Source organism: Herpailurus yagouaroundi, unplaced genomic scaffold (genome assembly GCF_014898765.1).
Source record: "Herpailurus yagouaroundi ecotype Mexico unplaced genomic scaffold, PumYag 182, whole genome shotgun sequence".
Lineage (NCBI taxonomy): Eukaryota > Metazoa > Chordata > Mammalia > Carnivora > Felidae > Herpailurus > Herpailurus yagouaroundi.
This window is the reverse complement of record NW_024412413.1, coordinates 22,840,223-22,858,495: the sequence shown is the minus strand read 5'-3', so window position 1 is coordinate 22,858,495 and position 18,273 is coordinate 22,840,223. Positions and strand designations below refer to the sequence as shown.

General features: G+C 39.6%; 1 protein-coding gene across 6 annotated transcripts in view; it reads left to right on the top strand.

Annotated features, from left to right (window-relative positions):
* The first annotated feature begins 74 nt into the window (after window positions 1–74).
* TMPO (thymopoietin) overlaps window positions 75–18,273 on the top strand; it is a 31,050-nt gene continuing 12,851 nt past the window's right edge. For 3 of the 6 annotated variants that reach the window (XM_040491149.1, XM_040491147.1, XM_040491146.1), the window contains exons 1-3: window positions 82–646; window positions 9,912–10,038; window positions 13,618–13,776. In XM_040491149.1, coding sequence (XP_040347083.1) covers window positions 368–646; window positions 9,912–10,038; window positions 13,618–13,776 — 565 coding nt within the window. In that variant the 5' untranslated portion in view covers window positions 82–367. Of the gene's footprint in view, window positions 647–9,911; window positions 10,039–13,617; window positions 13,777–14,617; window positions 16,593–18,273 lie in introns of those variants that run through there. The other 3 variants (XM_040491150.1, XM_040491148.1, XM_040491145.1) reach the window with 2 other exon arrangements.

Here is an 18,273-nt window from a genome sequence, read left to right as displayed (position 1 = left end):
CCGCGCGAGGGCTCCCACCAATCACCGCTCGGCTTCCTCCCACCGCGGGCCAATGGCGGCGCGCGTTCTTGGGGCGTGGGCGAAACAAGCTGCTCTCTCCTCGCTTGTGTAGTGTGTGGGCTGGGGTTAGTGGGGGCTCTTATCTTAGCCGCACTTGGTCCGCACTTAGGCTCGGTGGGCTTTTGTGTCCGGCTTTTGCTTTGCTTTGTGTGTGGGAGTTTTTGCTTTGCTCTGCGGCGCTCCTCCCGGGCGGGAGCCGTGAGGCTCAGAGGCGACAGCGCGGTCCCCCCCGCCCCCGGGCAAGGAGCGAGCGCGCCGGCGTGAGCGGCGGGTGTGAAGGCTGCGGGGAAAGGGATTCGTCGCGGAGATGCCGGAGTTCCTGGAGGACCCCTCGGTCCTGACGAAAGAGAAGTTGAAGAGTGAGTTGGTCGCCAACAATGTGACGCTCCCGGTCGGGGAGCAGCGCAAAGACGTATACGTGCAGCTCTACCTGCAGCACCTCACGGCGCGCAACCGGCCGCCGCTCGCCGCGGGCGCCAACAGCAAGGGGCCTCCGGACTTCTCCAGCGACGAGGAGCGCGAGCCCACCCCAGTCCTCGGCTCCGGAGCCGCGGTCGCAGGCCGCAGCCGAGCCGCCGTCGGCAGGGTAAGGACGCCCGGCCGGGGCCACAAAGGCGGGCGATTGGCGGTTGTCGCCCTCCTCCCCCCACCTCCGCCGCCCGCGCGCGCTCGCCGCCCTCCCTCCTTGGCGCCCCCTCGGGCCTCCTCGGCGGCGGGGCTGCCCCAGCGCCCAACCGGGAGGCTGGCCTTTGGGTCTGCGGACGCAGGGTTCGGCTCCTCTGCCTCCTTCGCCGCAGGCTTGCAAGCTCTGGAAGGGGAGGTCGCTGGAGGGGAGAGTCGCGAAGTTGGGGTCGCGGGGCTCGCGGCTGTGTGTCTGGAAGGTGTGAAGTTGGCGTTTGCTCTTCTGTGACGGGGGTGATTGGTGCGCGCGGGTACCTTGGTGTTCCTTGACCGCCAACAAGAGTGGTATTTCGACGGCGACTTCTGTGCCGGGTTCGAAAGCCCTTGAGGGTCAGCCTGAAACTGCTGTAGGTTACGTTCGAACGTTTTCCCGCTTTATTAACTGAAATGACTGGTAACCGAGGCCCAGAGCGCTCCCTGGAGGGCAATTTGTGACATATTCATTTCTAACCAAAATTTGAAATAATGAGATTCCCGCCTTTTTATGGTTTTGCATATGGAGGGCTTTTTGAACGGTTTTTGTTTTTCTTGTTTGTTACTGTTTGTCCAGCAACAGGCCGTCTTTTGGCGGGGCAGTGTTACTCTAAATTGAACACTTAACATCTTTAAGCAGTTATAAACACTCAGATGTTTGGAAATTCTAGTTTCTAAGGGCTTGGATTTTGTATTTTTTTCCCTTTTTGGTAAATTTTGCATGAGAAAAGGAGAGATTGCAGAACCAGGAGATACTTATTTCTTGGCATTCTGATATGTCAGTAACTGCAGTTTGGAATATCTAAATCTAGGTAAATCTCAGATTGGTTCTGGCAGACTCATGTTTTGTTTCAGAATTGCTTTTCTGTGAGTTTTTATATGCTGCTTTGTGTGAACTGCCTACTTCTCACATTTCAAATCATGGTGAGAGTGTAGTTGAAACTAGTGATTGGATGTAACTTTGTAAGACATTGTGGAGTTTAGAGTTGTTGAGTTTTGATAACTCAAAAGTACTGCTTCTTTCGAAGTTGTGTTGTTTAACTTTAGTTTTTAAAACTCTGATGTGTTTTTCTGGACTGCCCAGGTGGGAATGAGAAAGATGTAATAGATGTAGGTTTAACTGAAAATCTTAGCCTGGGCTCTAGAGAAATTGAAAATCTTATGTCTTAAGTCAGTGCCTAGCACGCAGTAGTGTCAAATATTTATTCATTAAATAAAAGACCAACTGCATCTTACTGCTTCAGATGTCTGTTTTTGTGGATTTGAAGAAAGCCAACTTCTCCATAATAAAGAGAAATTTACTTTCAGAGTAAAGCATATCCATTGTCTCGTTTTTCTCCAACCCCTCTGGAAAAGATATTCAAATGACTTTAGTCAAGATTTTGTTGGAAGTGCAATCTTTTCCATTTAAATCAGCACACTTAAAAAAGTCTTCTGTAGAACTCTATAGTGTCTCTGTGCAGACGTATTCTTGAGCCATGGAAGTACTTGGTTGTGTTTATGATAGGATTATTCATTCTTTTTTTTTTAATGTTTATTTTAGAGAAAAAGAGAGCGGGGTAGGGAGAGAGAGGCTCCAAGCGGGCTCTGTGCTGACAACAGAGAGCCCGATGTGGGGCTGAACCCACAAACTGAGATCCTGACCCAATCTGAAGTTGGATGCCCAACTGACCCAGCCACCCAGGCACCCCTGTTCTTATTTTTAGGATTCATTTTAAACAGAAAACATCATCTTGGTTTTGATGTTTAGAGAATATTTCCCAACTAATATAATACCACGTTAGTTATACTTCAGTTTTTTAAAAAAGCATGTCCCGCCTGGGTGGCTCAGTCATGATCTCATGGTTCGTGGGTTCAAGCCCCACATTGGGATCTGTGCTGACAGCTCAGAGCCTGGAGCCTGCTTCAGATTCTGTCTCTCCCTCTCTCTCTCTGCCCCTCCCTGCTTGCACTGTGCCTCTTTCTCTCTCCAAAATAAATAATCCTTAAAAAAAATTTTTTTTAAAGTATGTCCCAATCTACCCTGTTTTCTTGGGGGTGTAAAAATTTCAGTTATCCAACACTTTTGAGTTCCTACCAAGTGCTCTAACAACCAGAGATTGATTTCTGCAGACCCTGCCAACCATAACCATATAATTATTTAAATTTGTTGGGTTTTTTTTTTTTTTGGTATTTTATTAATCGATGTCATGTTTGTTATTTACACATTTTATCTCAACGAATTTCTCATGTTATCAGAGTTGATCAGCACCATGCAAATAAATTCTGGGTGAAAGGAATTAACATTTTAATAGAATCTACAATGTCCAGTGGCATGCTAAGCCCTTTATATTTCATTTAATGTTTTAGTCTGTATAGAGGAAAACTATTTCATAGGCATAGAAGCCATAGTCTTCTCTGCCTTGGGTATTTGAAGCTCAAATACCCAAGCCTTGGCCAGGCTTAATGGCATGAACAAATTGAAAAAGTTAATAGTGATTATTTGGTCAGTAGCATCGTTTTCTGCTTTAAAGCACATTAAGTAAAAGTGACTTATACTTTAACTTAGGAATCTGATGGACTTTACCAGGCATAGGAAAAATATCTTGAGTTGAGAGGAAAAGAATCTTAGGGTATCTATAATAATAGATGAAATTATTCTCCATGGCACATTCCTCTTATATGTACAAAATTTTATATCATGGCAATTGTTAGCCTTATATGTAATAACAATATAGTTACATTTTTTAAAGAGTATAACCTAGGAGAAAGTCAAATTATGTTGGAGAGTTGTAGATTAGGCAGATTTTTTAAGTGCTAAATTTTTTTTAGTTTATTTAGTTTTTGAGAGAGAGAATGGGAGAAGCAGAAAGAGGATCCCAAGCCCACTCCTCAGTCAGCGCAGAGCCTGGTGCGAGGCTCGAACCCATGAACTGCAAGATCAGAACCTGAGCTGAAACCAAGAGTTGGATGCTTAACCGATTGAGCCACCCAGGTGCCCCTAAGTGGTAAATTTTTAACTTTTTTTTTTTTTTAAGTAGGCTCCCGCCCCATGTGGAGCTTGAACTCATGACCCTGAGATTGAATCATGTGCTCCACTGGCTGAGCCAGCCAGGTGCCCCAGCTTTTAACATTTTATTTATTTATTTATTTATTTTTTTAAACGTTTATTTATTTTTTTGGGACAGAGAGAGACAGAGCATGAACGGGGGAGGGGCAGAGAGAGAGGGAGACACAGAATCGGAAACAGGCTCCAGGCTCTGAGCCATCAGCCCAGAGCCCGACGCGGGGCTCGAACTCACGGACCGCGAGATCGTGACCTGGCTGAAGTCGGACGCTCAACCGACTGCGCCACCCAGGCGCCCCTTAACATTTTAAAAATAAATCAAACATTACTGTGGATTTGACCAAAGATGTAGCAGTTGCCTTCCATTTAAACATGGGTTTATGAGGAGTTTTTTTTTTTCTTTCTTTCTTAATGTTCATTTCTTTTAAGAGACAGAATGCTAGTGGGGGAGAGGGGCAGAGGGAGAGAGAATTCCAGGCAGGCTCCATGCCCAGAGTGGAGCCCTACATGGTTCTCCATCCCACGACTGTGAGCGCACACACAAGTGGGGGAAGAACAGCGAGAGGCAGAGAGAGAGAATCCCAAACAGGTTCTGCAGTGTCAGCACAGAACTCAACACAGGGCTCAAACTCACCGAACTGAGAGATCATGACCTGAGCCAAAGTCAAGAGTCAGATGCCTGACTGACTGAGCCACCCAGGGGCCCCAGAATATTTTTAATTAAAGGAAAACCCCTTTCCATTTCAGCCATAGCCATGGTTTCTTAGATTCATTTGGTGTGATATGACAAAAATATTTGCATATTCAAAATTTGGTTTTTGGTTTTAGTTTTCTTTTAAACTTTTTACTTTATGCATCTTAATGACACCAGCATTTTTAGGTGTTAAAATTACCTGGATTGCCGACAGAAAAATAAACATTCAAAAAGTTGGCAATCTGCCTTTTTGTTCTAAGGTGCAAAGCAGTTGTAGCTATTTAGAATCTAATGGAGCATAGCATTCTTGAATAGTCTGATCAAGTGGATCATGAATTCTTAAGAAATATTTAAAGACATGGAGGACAACAGTAAAAAGTATGTTAATTAAATCATAAATTGACTACCATAGTCTACAATAAGGTGTTAAGTGTGGACTTCTGAATCAGTTATATAGTACATTAAATTTCCAGCTCTGACACTTATTCAGAGGACCTTCTTGAAAGATGAACATTACCTATCAGATCAATTTTCACCTGGAAAATAGGAATAATCTAGTAACTACTAGTAGCTACTTAATTGAGGATTACAAGAGATAATTTGTTAAGGTGTCTAGTGCTCAGCAGTTGATCCCTATTAAAACATGTGATTTCTGAATTTTTTTGTGTTTACTTAGCGCCAGAGCAATACAATGTTACCATAATATTTTTTTTTAGAATTGGATGAGGTAACTTTGTGAAAGTGATGTATGCATACTTTGTTCAAATGTTACTATATTGCTAGAGTTAGCTGTTCATCTTTGAACTTCAGTGTCCTCTCGTAAAATGGGGGTGTTAGTATCTATTTCATAGGATCTTTAGGATTCTATAATACATGTAAGGAAGGTACTCAGAACACAATTTGGTACATACTAAGTGCTCAGTAGAATCTATTTTATAAAAATAATTATTGTTATACTAATCTTGCTACTAATGGTAGAAATTTAAAAATAGGAGTAGCTGGGGGCTCCAGGCTGGGTCAGTCAGTAGGGCATGCAACTTTTATTAATCTCAGGGTCATGTGTTCAAGCCCTTCGTTGCTCATAGAGCCTACTTAAAACTTAAAAAAATGAAAATAATAGTAGCTCATAGGTGATATCAAAGAACTGTTGGATTTTAAAGTTGAAAAAGATGTTAGAGATCATCTGGTAGTTGGGAAGAAACTGGAGAACAGTGCCTGGCACATACTTGGTACCTAGTATTTTTAACTGAATGAAACTAAGAGTATGTGATTTTACTTAAAGGAATAAAATTCTCATAGTCTCATGGTTTGTGAGTTCGAGCCCCGCATCTGGCTCTGTGCTGACAGCTCAGAGCCTGGAGCCTGCTTTGGATTCTGTGTCTCCCTCTCTCTCTGCCCTCCCCTGCTTGCACTCAGTCTCTCAAAAATGAATAAATGTTTAAAAAAATTTTTTTTTCTAAATGGCATTACATTTCTGGAACTTTTCTCCCTACAAATTAAAAATAAAAATCAGGTAGCCTGTTATGAACTCCTGCTTTGCTTGACTTTGCATAAGCTGGTTTGTTGGCCTCAAGATTTCTTTGTACAGCTGTAATCTTTCATTATGTTTTAAGAAAAATTTTTTTTTTTAATTTTTTTTTCAACATTTTTTATTTATTTTTGGGACAGAGAGAGACAGAGCATGAATGGGGGAGGGGCAGAGAGAGAGGGAGACACAGAATCGGAAACAGGCTCCAGGCTCCGAGCCATCAGCCCAGAGCCTGACGCGGGGCTCGAACTCACGGACCGCAAGATCGTGACCTGGCTGAAGTCGGACGCTTAACCGACTGCGCCACACAGGCGCCCCTGTTTTAAGAAAATATTAAGAGTTGGTTTTCTGCTTGATTTGATAAGCCCTTGTTATTCTTAAAATTTTTTTAATGTTTATTTATTTTTGAGAGAGAGCACAAGCAAGGGAGAGACAGAGAGGGAGACACAGAATGCAAAGCAGGCTGTAGGCTCTGAGCTGTCAGCGCAGAGCCCAACACGGGGCCCGAACCCATAAATTGTGAGATCATGACCTGAGCCCAAGTTGGACACTTAACTGAGCCACCCAGGTGCCCAACCGACTGAGCCACCCAAGCACCCCAAGTCTTTGTTATTTCTTAATAAGAAATGGGTTTTTAAGAATGACCTATTTTTCCCTCCCCAGATGACACTCATTAATTCATTCAAGAAAACAGCTCAACTACCTACTCCTTTGTCAGTCCTTTTTAAATTTTAGATGCTTGGGATACATTATGAATATGACAGTGCCTCTTCTTTCTGCTACCCTCTTAAATGCTGCATCCAGAACACCTGAGATACACATTAAAATACAGATTCTCAGGCCCAAGATTAGATCTCAGAATGGGGTTAAGACTTTTTAAAATAGGGGTAACTTCCAGAAGTTTTGAGGTTTTGATAACAAGCCAGATTTAGGGACTATTGCTCAAGGAGTTTTTCTGGAGAAGATAAAGTATGTTTACAAATAGGTGGAACTGGGGCGCCTGGGTGCCTCAGTCGGTTGAGCATCTGACTTCAGCTCAGGTCACGATCTCGCGGTCTGTGAGTTCGAGTCGGGCTCTGGGCTGATGGCTCAGAACCTGGAGCCTGCTTCTGATTCTGTGTCTCCCTCTCTCTCTGCCCCTCTCCCGTTCATGCTCTGTCTCTCTTTGTCTCAAAAATAAATAAACGTTAAAAAAATTAAAAAAAAAAACAAATAGGTGGAACTGGTGAGTGCCAAAGAAAGAGATTTCTTGAAAACCTCAGGCTTCTGTAAGAATTAAAATTTTTGAATGTTTTGTTGATAGTAGAATTTGAACATACTTAGAGTGGGAGGTGATTTTCTTTTATTTAAAAGTACGTTATACAAGGAAGTTTTTCTTCCCAACCTGTCCACACTTTTTTTGAAAATTCAAGTAGTTCACTAACACAAGATTTGGTCTATTTGATTTTTAAAAAGTGTTTAAAGAATGCAAGGCTATGATGTATAAACTCTTAGATTCTTGGCAACTTTTGATATGTGTAAGTTGCTTAAAGATTTGAGCCTGATCCTAAACTAGCACAATATGTGTATTAAAGCTTTCTGAAAGTACCATCAGTTTCACAGCCATTTTTTAGTTAAAAGATTTCTCTTGAATCGGTATCATTATTCTTATTAGCAGTTATCTTTAAAAAATAATTTCTCATAGGGGCGCCTGGGTGGCGCAGTCGGTTAAGCGTCCGACTTCAGCCAGGTCACGATCTCGCGGTTCGTGAGTTCGAGCCCCGCATCAGGCTCTGGGCTGATGGCTCAGGGCCTGGAGCCTGTTTCCGATTCTGTGTCTCCCTCTCTCTCTGCCCCTCCCCCGTTCATGCTCTGTCTCTCTCTGTCCCAAAAATAAATAAAAAACGTTGAAAAACAAAATTAAAAAAAAATAATTTCTCATAATCTTGCTTTATATAAAATATTTCAAATTTTAATTTTGCTACAAAATTACTTTTTGGAAATCCTATAACTTTATTTTTTTATTTTTTTTAAATATAATTTATTGTGAGGTTAGGTAATACACAGTGTGCGCTTGACTTCGGGAGTAGATTCCCATGATTCATCACTTACTACAACACACAGTGCTCCTCCCAACAAGTGCCCTCCTCAATACCCATCACCCATTTTCCTGTCTCCCCTGCCTCTCCTCCATCAACCCTCAGTTCTCTGTATTTAACAGTCTTCTTATGGTTTGCCTCCCTCTCTGTTTGAAATTATTTTTTCCCTTTCCCTTCTCCCATGGTCTTCTGTTAAGTTTCTCAAATTCCACATATGATTGAAAATGTGGGATACTTTTTCTCTGACTGACTTATTTCACTTAGCGTAATACCCTAGTTCCATCCATGTTGTTACAAATGGCAAGATTTCATTCAGAAATTCTTTTATTTTTTAATGTTTATTTTTGAGATAGAGTGCCAGAGCACAAGCGGGGAGGGGTAGAGAGAGGGGGAGAGGAGATCCAAAGCAGTCTCCGTCTTGACAGCGGAGAGCCTGATGTGGGGCTCAAACTCAAAAACCATGAGATCAAGACCTGATCCAAAGTCTGCCACTCAACCAACTGAGCCACCCAGGCACCCCCAAAATAGAAATTCTAATACATGGCCAAATCATGCCTGATTTTTCTTTCTCCCCCTCAGCATCATTGAAAGTAAGCAGTCCATACAACTATGATTTTCACCATTTTGCATAAAATATTTCTAGAATGCAGTATTTATTTTTAGTTTTTTTAATGTTTGTTTTTGAGAGAGAGAGACACAGAGCACAAGCAGGGGAGGGACAAAGAGAGGGAGACACAGAACCCAAAGCAGGCACAGGCTCTGGGCTCTTAGCACAGAGCCTGGTGTGGGGCTCAAACTCATGGACCGTGAGATCACAACCTGAGCTGAAGTCAGACACTTAACTGACAAAGCCACCAAGGCACCCCTAGAATGCATTATTTTTTCTTTTAATTAATCTCTGTACCCACCGTGGGGCTCGAACTCACAATCCCGTGAACAAGAGTCACATACTCTGTCTGAGTCAGGCAGTTGAAAGACACAGTATTGACTCATTTGCCTAAAATAGAAATTTGGGCCTAAACTGACTTTGATACTTGTAGCCATTATTCAAACAGCTATTTTTTTGTTCAATTCTCTGAGGCTTTCTGGGGTTACTGAGGCATTTTGTAGGGCTATTTGCCATAACCCTAGAAGACACCCACACTTCTGCTTTCTTCTCTTGTTTAACCTTGGAATGTTTATATTTTTCCAGCAAATACTGCCATTGCTTAAGTTATGCTGAAAACTTCCTTTGAAATTTCTCTCAAAGTTTGTTCCATGTTCTCTGAACTTTTCTAAGTGAAACAGCCATATAGAACTAAATGTGCTGCCAGAGCTGTACCAAGAGGTGATAGTCAAAAAGTTTGACTTCCTTCGTGGTCAGACACTGGCTACTAAAGCTACTGAATATTCACCTGGGTTTCATAGATTCTGATATGCTTGTTTAAATTAAAGGAAATAATTTTTAAATATAACTAAGAAATATCTTTATGGTAAAGTCGTAAGCTCTTATAGAATAATTTAAATTTTTAAGGATTATTTAAGTGGTCAGTAGTAGTAAATTGTATCTCTGATTATCTGGGTGAAAGTCTTTAAACCCTTGCTGTTTACTCTTGAATTTTTGATGACGCCACCTCCTCTTTAGATAGGTTAGCCAAAACTGTTTTTAATAGTAATGTTTACAAATTTGAGTTGTTACAATTAAACAAAAAATATCTTCAAATAATGAGTTGCTCTTAATAAAATTGCTAAGGCCTAATAAAGCTATAAATTGGAGGGTGAATTTGCATGTTTATATTGTATACAGTGTGACTTATAAAATAGGTGAACACTTTAATTCATGTGGAAATGATAACCGGACTTTGTTTACAGAAAGCCACAAAGAAAACTGATAAACCCAGACTAGAAGATAAAGATGATCTAGATGTAACAGAGCTCACTAATGAAGATCTTTTGGATCAGCTTGTGAAGTATGGAGTGAATCCTGGTCCTATTGTGGGTAAGTTGGTAAAATTTCAAGTTATCTTTTCTGTAAGTGCCCCAAATTGTTTTCCTGTCTTGTCTAGCAGTTAGAGTTTGGGTTCTAAGGACCAGTGTGTCATTAATCATTTATATGACCAGGACACAATTTCTTTAACTATAAATAAGGAAAATAAAATGAGAGAAATGAACTTAGATAATCTCCAAGATTACCTCTGTTGTTGAAATTGTTTCATATTGTGCTCATGTCACAGCTACCTGGTGAGACATAGGAGTCTTACATGACAATTGAGGAAAATTTGAAGTGACACAGCTGGCCAAATTCATCCAAGTTAATAAATTAGTGATGGACTTGTTAATAGAACTCAAGTTAGGGATGCCTGGGTGGTTTAGTTTGGTTAGGCATCCGACTTCAGCTTAGGTCACAGTCTCACCACCGTTCATGAGTTCCAGCCCCACATCGGGCTCTGTGCTGACAGCTCGGAGCCTGGAGCCTGCTTCGGATTCTGTGTCTCCCTCTCTTTGCCTCTCCCCAGTTCCCCAGTTCCCACTGTCTCTCTCTCTCTCTCTCAAAAATAAATAAACATTAAAAAAAAAAAAAAAAAGGAACTCCATCAATTCCTAGCATAGTACCCATTTTCAGTTATCATTAAAATTAACATTTTTAGGGGCGCCTGGGTGGCTCAGTCAGTTAAACGTCCAACTTCAGCTCAGGTCATGAACTCGCTGTCGGTGAGTTCGGGCCCCACGTCGGGCTCTGTGCTGATAGCTCAGAGTCTGGAACCTGTTTCAGATTCTGTGTCTCCCTTTCTCTCTGCCCTTCCCCCTCTCACACTCTGTCTCTGAACAATGAATAAACCTGAAAAAAAAATTTTTTTTTAAATAACATTTTAAAAGTCTTGTTTTGACTGGAATTCAAGAATGATCCCTTAAAGAACAAACTAAAAGAAAACTTGGAACTTAATATAATATACTGGATTTCCATCATTTGGTTACTGTCAGTGATTTTGCAAGGCTGGTTTTGCTTTAATTGTGGAGGGTCTTGACCGTAACCTCAAGATGAGAAAGGTGTATTTTGGTCTTCTAAGTTATGTAAAGTTTTGAACACTGGAAATTTGAATTTTTTTTTTAATTTAATTTTTTTGGAGCAAGCGAGAAAGCATATGTGCAAGCAGGGGAGGGGCAGAAGGAGAGAGAGGAAAGAATCCCAAGCAGGCTCCATGCTGTTAGTGTAGAGCCCAACACAGGCCTCTATCACACAAACCCATGAGATCATGACCTGAGCTGAAATCAAGAGTCTGAGCCACCCAGGTGCCTCTAGATTTGTTTTTTTTTTTTTCTATAGGTAAAGTTGCAAACAAGAATTTAGAATGTTTTTCTTTTGTTTTATTTAACATAGTACTTCCACATAGCTGGTAATAAGCCTGTGAATATAACTACTAACAGATATTTGATATTTAATTTTTTCATTTAAAATTCCAAAAGGGAGATGCTGCAAATATGTGTATTGTGTATCAATGTACGTATTATATATATTGGTATACCAGCTGTTCATTGTTTCCCAGCTTTATTGAGGTATACTTGACAAAAGTTGTATTATATGGTGTGTGTGTTTAACTTGATGTTTTTGTAGACGTATATATTGTGAAATGATCAACATGATCAAGCCAATTAACATCCATCACCTCACTGTTTTATTTCGTGTCTGAATGTGTAGTGAGAGCACTTAAGGTCTACATTTTTCACAAGTTTCAGGTGTATTCTTAACTATAGCCCATTCTGTACATTAGATTTGCAGAACTTAGTCATCTTGCAGAAATTTTGTACCTTTTGACAACATCTTTCCACTTTCCCCTCCCTAGCTGTTCATCTTGCAGCTACTTATGTAACATTTTGAGATCTGTGTTGTTTCTTTAAAGAAAAGTGTATTATTTTAATCATCTTTTTTTTTTTTAAGTTTATTTCTTTGTTTTGAGGGAGAGAGCATGAGTGTGCGCACATGCGTGGGGGAGGGGCAGAGTGGGAGAGAGGGAATTCCAAGCAGGTTCCACACTACCACCAGTGAGGAGCCCGATACAGGGCTCAGTCCCATGAACCATGAGATCATGACCTGAGCTGAAACAGAGCCAGAGGCTCAACCAACTGAGCTACTCAGGCACCCCATCATTTTGTTCATCTTCTAGAAACCACAGAGGGGTGCCTGGGTGGCTCAGTCAGTTAAGTGTCCAGCTTTGGCTCGGGTCATGATCTCATAGTCCGTGGGTTCGAGCCTTGTGTCGGACTCTGCTGACAGCTCAGATTTTAGAGCCTTCTTCGGATTTTGTGTTGCCTTCTCTCTCTGTCCCTCCCCCACTCGCACTCTTTCTCTCTCAAAAATAAACAAACATTAAAAAAGAAAAAGAAACCAGAGGGACATACAGTTAGTGTAAAATAGAAAATAAAAGCTGTTTTTGGCTTTAAATTGTCATTCATGTTGAAATGTGTTAAAAATGTGTTCGTAATCAATTTTACTTTGCTGTCTAATTGGTATACAATTTCTATTTTGTGGCACACATTTTCTATAAAAGGTCATTTGATCACAAAGTACTTATATCTAAATGTGATTTAACACCTTAAATTTACACAATGTTATATGAAAATATATTCGACTAAAAAACTGTAGATGACTTTTCTTTACCCATAACTGAATGGCTCTTTATAGGCATATTAATCTCTGAGATTTGTGGGATTTTTATCATAGTATTGAGAGGAATGAAGTCTGTTTATAAAAATGATTTTTTTCTATAAGGCAAATGCTATTTACATAGTACTGGAAAATGTACAAAGTCTAAAGCTTTTCAATCAAAAATACTCAGTCATACATGGCTCTTTAGTAGGTGATCTATAATAAGATTATACCAGGGATGCCTGGTGGCTCAGTCAGTTAAGTGTCTGACTCTTTATTTTGGCTCAGGTCATGATCTTACTGTTTGTGAGTTTGACAGGCTCTACCATGACAGTGTGGAGTCTGTTGGGGATTCTCTCTCCCCTCTCTCCCCTCCCTCCCTCCCTCCCTCCCTCTCCCTCTCTCTCTCTCTCTCTCACTCTCTCTTTCTCTCTCCCCCCCCCCCCCCCCGCACATGTGTGCTTACTCTCAAACTTAAAAAAAAAAAAAAGATTTATATCAATCTGTGTATTCCATGCTACTAAAACATAATCATGTATGTATTAAAATCTCAGCAAAACACCTATTTTAGAAAAGAATCCTTTATATGGTATTTTTAATCACTTAAGTTTAGAAAAGTAAAGTGTTGGGGCACCTGGGTGGCTCAGTTGGTTGAGCGTCCAACTTCAGCTTGGGTCGTGATTTCACGGTCCCTGGGTTTGAGCCCCACGTCGGGCTCTGCTGGTAGCTCAGAGCCTGAAGCCTGCTTTGGATTTTGTGTCTCCCTCCCTCTCTACCCCTCCCCCACTCGCTCTATCTCTGTCTCTCAAAAGTGAATAAACGTTAAAAAAAAAAGTTAAGCATGAATGCAACATTTTAATGTTGGTAAATACGATAAGCAGGATCTTAAATAAGAAAATACAGATCATTAAAGCAAGTTCTGCCTTCATACAGGAACAACCAGAAAGCTATATGAGAAAAAACTGTTGAAACTGAGGGAACAGGGAACAGAGTCAAGATCGTCAACTCCTCTGCCAGCAATTTCTTCATCAGCAGAAAATATGAGACAGAATGGAAGTAATGACTCGGACAGATACAGTGACAATGAAGAAGGTAAAATTTTAAATGATATTAATCGAATATATGTAATTTTTTTCAGACTCCTAAGATACAGTAACCATGAAGAAGATAAAATTATTTTTTTGCTTATTTCATTTTTCTAAGAATAAAGTATTAAAAATAACGGTGAAGTTTTCCCACTTACCCTTTCCAAGTATTATCAACACAGAAGCAACCGCTATCATTAATTTGGTGTTTATCTTTCCAACCCATTTTTAAATACTTTTTCATATGTATCTGATAACATGATATTATTTTGAACTTTTAAAAATGTATGTAAATATAATGCTGAATCTTATTACTTGCTTTTCTCCATTCTGTTATACTATTGAGATCTCATCTTACTAATTTATTACTTATATGTCCATTTTATTTCTTGCAATTAATATATAGTGGTAGTATTTACAATACAATCTCTGTTTTCTATTGGTAGGCATTTAAATTTATAGTTTTTGCTAGATAATGTGATCTCAGGGCAACTATGAAAAGCAAACATTTTGACATGTTATTAGTAGACTATTTTAAGAAAATTTGACCATAGTAAGTATTTTTTTTAACTAGTACATGAAACAATGACCTTTCTATAATAAGAACAACTTGATATTTATAAAGTTTTAATTCATATGACTTATTCGTCAATTTCATGATTATTTAATTTGACCCAAATTGCTTATATCTCCATAAGCATTGCCTGCCAGGGCACAGAGTGTCAGATTGGTTGTTCAGAATATGAAATATAGTTTTTTCCTTCAACAGCACTATGTTAACAAAGAGGCAAAAAAATCAGCTTAAACACAAGTAATGCTTAAACTTCCTGCCTCTTTTGCCTCTACAGGAAAGAAGAAAGAACACAAGAAAGTGAAGTCCACTAGGGATTTTGTTCCTTTTTCTGAACTTCCAACTGCTCCCTCTGGTGGATTTTTTCAGGGTATTTCTTTTCCTGAAATCTCCACCCGTCCTCCTTTGGGCAGGACTGAACTACAGGCAGCTAAGAAAGTTCATACTTCTAAGGGAGACCCACCTAGGGAACCTCTTATTGCCACAACCTTGCCTGGCAGGGAACAGTTGCAGAAGTTAGCCTCTGGAGGGAATTTGTTTACTTCCTCCAAGTCTAGCCATGATAGATGTTTAGAGAAAAGTTCTTCGGCATCATTTCAGCATGAACTCGCTGCCATGTTGGTCTCTGCTGCAGCTTCTCCTTCACTGATTAAAGAAACCACCACTACTTGCTATAAAGATATAGTAGAAAATATTTACCGTGGAGAGAAAAGTGGAATTCAACCATTGTGTACTGAGAGGTCCCATGTTTCAGATCAGTCAGTTCTCTCCAGTGAAAGGAAAGCACTAGAAGAGTCTGGGAGCTCACAAGTAATTTCTCCACCACTTGCTCAGGCAATCAGAGATTATGTCAATTCTCTGTTGGCCCAGGGTGGGGTAGGGAGTTTGCCTGGGACTTCAAACTCTACACCCCCACTGGATGTAGAAAACAGATGGAAGAGAATTGATCGATCTGATTTTCAAGAAACCGAATCTCTGTCTCCTCCACGAAAATTCCCTAGACTCAGTGAAAAGTCAGTAGACGAAAAGGATTCAGGTTCCTTTGTGGCATTTCAAAATACACCTGGATCTGAAGTTATGTCTTCTTTTGCCAAAACTGTTGTCTCTCACTCACTCACTACTTTAGGCATAGAAATGTCTAAGCAGTCACAACATGAGAAAATAGATGCCCCAGAACTATCTTTTCCCTTCCATGAATCTATTTTAAAAGTAATTGAAGAGGAGTGGCAGCAAATTGACAGGCAACTGCCTTCATTGGCATGCAAGTATCCAATTTCCTCCAGAGAGGCAGCACAGATATTATCAGTTCCAAAAGTAGATGATGAAATACTGGGGCTTATTTCTGAAGCGGCTCCACCCGTAGGTATTCAGGCAGCTTCTACTGAGTCTTGTGATAAACAGTTGGACTTAGTACTTTGTAGAACATATGAAGCTGCCGCATCAGCATTGCAGATTGCAACCCATACTGCCTTTGTAGTTCGGGCTCTGCAGGCAGACATCAGTCAGGCTGCACAAATCCTTAGTTCAGATCCTAGTCATATGCAGCAGGCACTTGGGATTCTGAGCAAAACATATGATGCAGCCTCATTTCTTTGTGAGGCTGCATTTGATGAAGTAAAGATGGCTGCCCATAGCATGGGATCTGCCACTTTAGGTCGCCGATATCTCTGGCTGAAGGACTGTAAAATTAATCCAGCTTCTAAGAATAAGCTGGCTGTTACTCCTTTTAAAGGTGGAACATTATTTGGAGGAGAAGTATACAAAGTAATTAAAAAGCGTGGAAATAAACACTAATAAAGTTAAGAATAAAGACACCTTATTTGATTAATATGGGGAACATAGCAGCTTTTCTAAGAAGTTCAAGTACTTTTAATTGCTTTTTGCCAGGATTTTCTTTAAAGATCTTTTTAGTCTCCACATTGGGCTGTTTTCAAAGTCAAACTTCTGCCTATCAAATTACAGTATAAAATTGCCTACATAGTACTGCCTTTTTTATTTTTTAAGTTGCTGTGATAGAAAAAGCCTGATATAAACAATTTCAAGAATCTTTGCCTCATATAGTTCACTCTCTCCTGTTTTACTTAAGATTTTACAATTCTCCAAAACTAAGGAAATTCCACTAAATAGAATATAAGTGGAGTCTTCACAGATTTAAATATTACTAAATATCTTTTCACTTTCTGGAACTTGTCCACATTTTTTTTTTTATTTCTCACTTTTGTTTTTTTTTACTTCTGTATTCCTTCATAATATTCTAGATCAGTGCAATTCAAAGTGCCAGTCTGCAGACAGTCACTGATCTACAGACAAGATAAGTATGCACCAGAATTTGGATCTAGAGGCGCTTTTTAGATCAATGACAGGGTTTATTTTTGTGGCAAAATTTTATTGATGAAACAGTGTGCCAATTTACATTCCAGTGCAAGTGTCTCATTTCTATGAAGGACTGGTAGTAAACAGTTCATGGACCATGCTTTGCAAAATACTGCTATAAACAGGGTGACTGGGTGGCTCAGTTGGTTAAGTGTCCAACTTTGGGTCAGGTCGTGATTTCACAGTTTGTGAGTTCAAGCCCTGTATCGAGGTCTGTGCTAACAGCTCAGAGCCTGGGAGCCGCTCAGATTCTGTGTCTCCCTCTCTCTGCCCTTCCCCCATTCATGCTTTGTTACTCTCTCCTTCAAAACTAAACATTTTTTAAAAATACTGCTCTAAACAATAAAATTCTAAAAGAGTACATTCTCACTATCACTGTAGTTTGTCAGATGAACTAGACACTGGAAAAGTGGGGTGCTTTTTTTTTTTAAATAACACTTTCAAGTTATGTTGTGGTTCATGGATGATTAGACTTAATCTAAATTTTGAAAGCAAATTTGTTACTAGTTTTTAAAAAATTTTATAAGAAATCATATTATACTTTGTTTGTATAAAGCAGTATATTCTGTTTTCATTTTTATGATTGTAAGATGAGTCTAACTGTAGAGGCATTTGATAATCAAATTTCTTTGTATTCTTATTGAAAATAGTAGTATTAACTATCAGCAAAGTATAGTCCCTTTGGTACTCCTAGCCATTACTATATTCTTATTATACGTGTCCATCTTTGCAGCTTCTTGGGAGTAATTTTGTTTGTTATTTGTCTTCTGGAATGTACATGTATACATGTACCTACTAAGTGCAATGTGATTTTTTTAAATGTATTACTGTAGAATGCTTCTGCAAATTCAATAAAGTTGTAATTTGAACAGTATTGTGTGGTCTCCAGAAACATGTTGTATGTGTGTTTTATTCTCAGAGTTGCAACAAGTTAGGTATTTGTGGATGAACATCCCTTTTCCATTTCTTCATTGAAACTCTCTTGAGATTCCAGTGGTATAGTTGAAAATATTCTAAGTATTGTTTTGTGGTTTTTCTTCTGTTAAACACTATGTTTTTATTGGCTGTTAGAATTTAAATTTGTGAGAAGAATTACTCTGTGACCAGATACCTTCATTGTTTTATCCATTTCTGCTCAACTACTACTGGGTTCGTTACTTTGTGATTTCTAATTTTTAGATTCTGAGTTAATAAAATGTAAGGTATATAATGCTAAGGATTATCCTAAACATAAATATATTAATAAGTCCATTTAATAGAAGTTTGGGGTTGGGGGGTAGTGTTGGTACCTTAATCCTAAGTAAACATTGAACTATTTGAGCTAAGATGGTAAAAATCACTGTTTATTTTTGGGGAGACTTGCAAGTAGACTGTGGACTGACTAGTACCAGACTAGATAATTAGCAAAAACATACCTATCCTGACTACTTTTTTTAGCACCAGTGCATTGGGTTCATGCAAAACTAAGCTTTTTGTTTAAGAATTGACTCCCATTTCTGTTTCTGGTAGGAAAATAATCTAACTTAAATTTTTGGTAATAGAAGTTTTAGTAGTAACAGT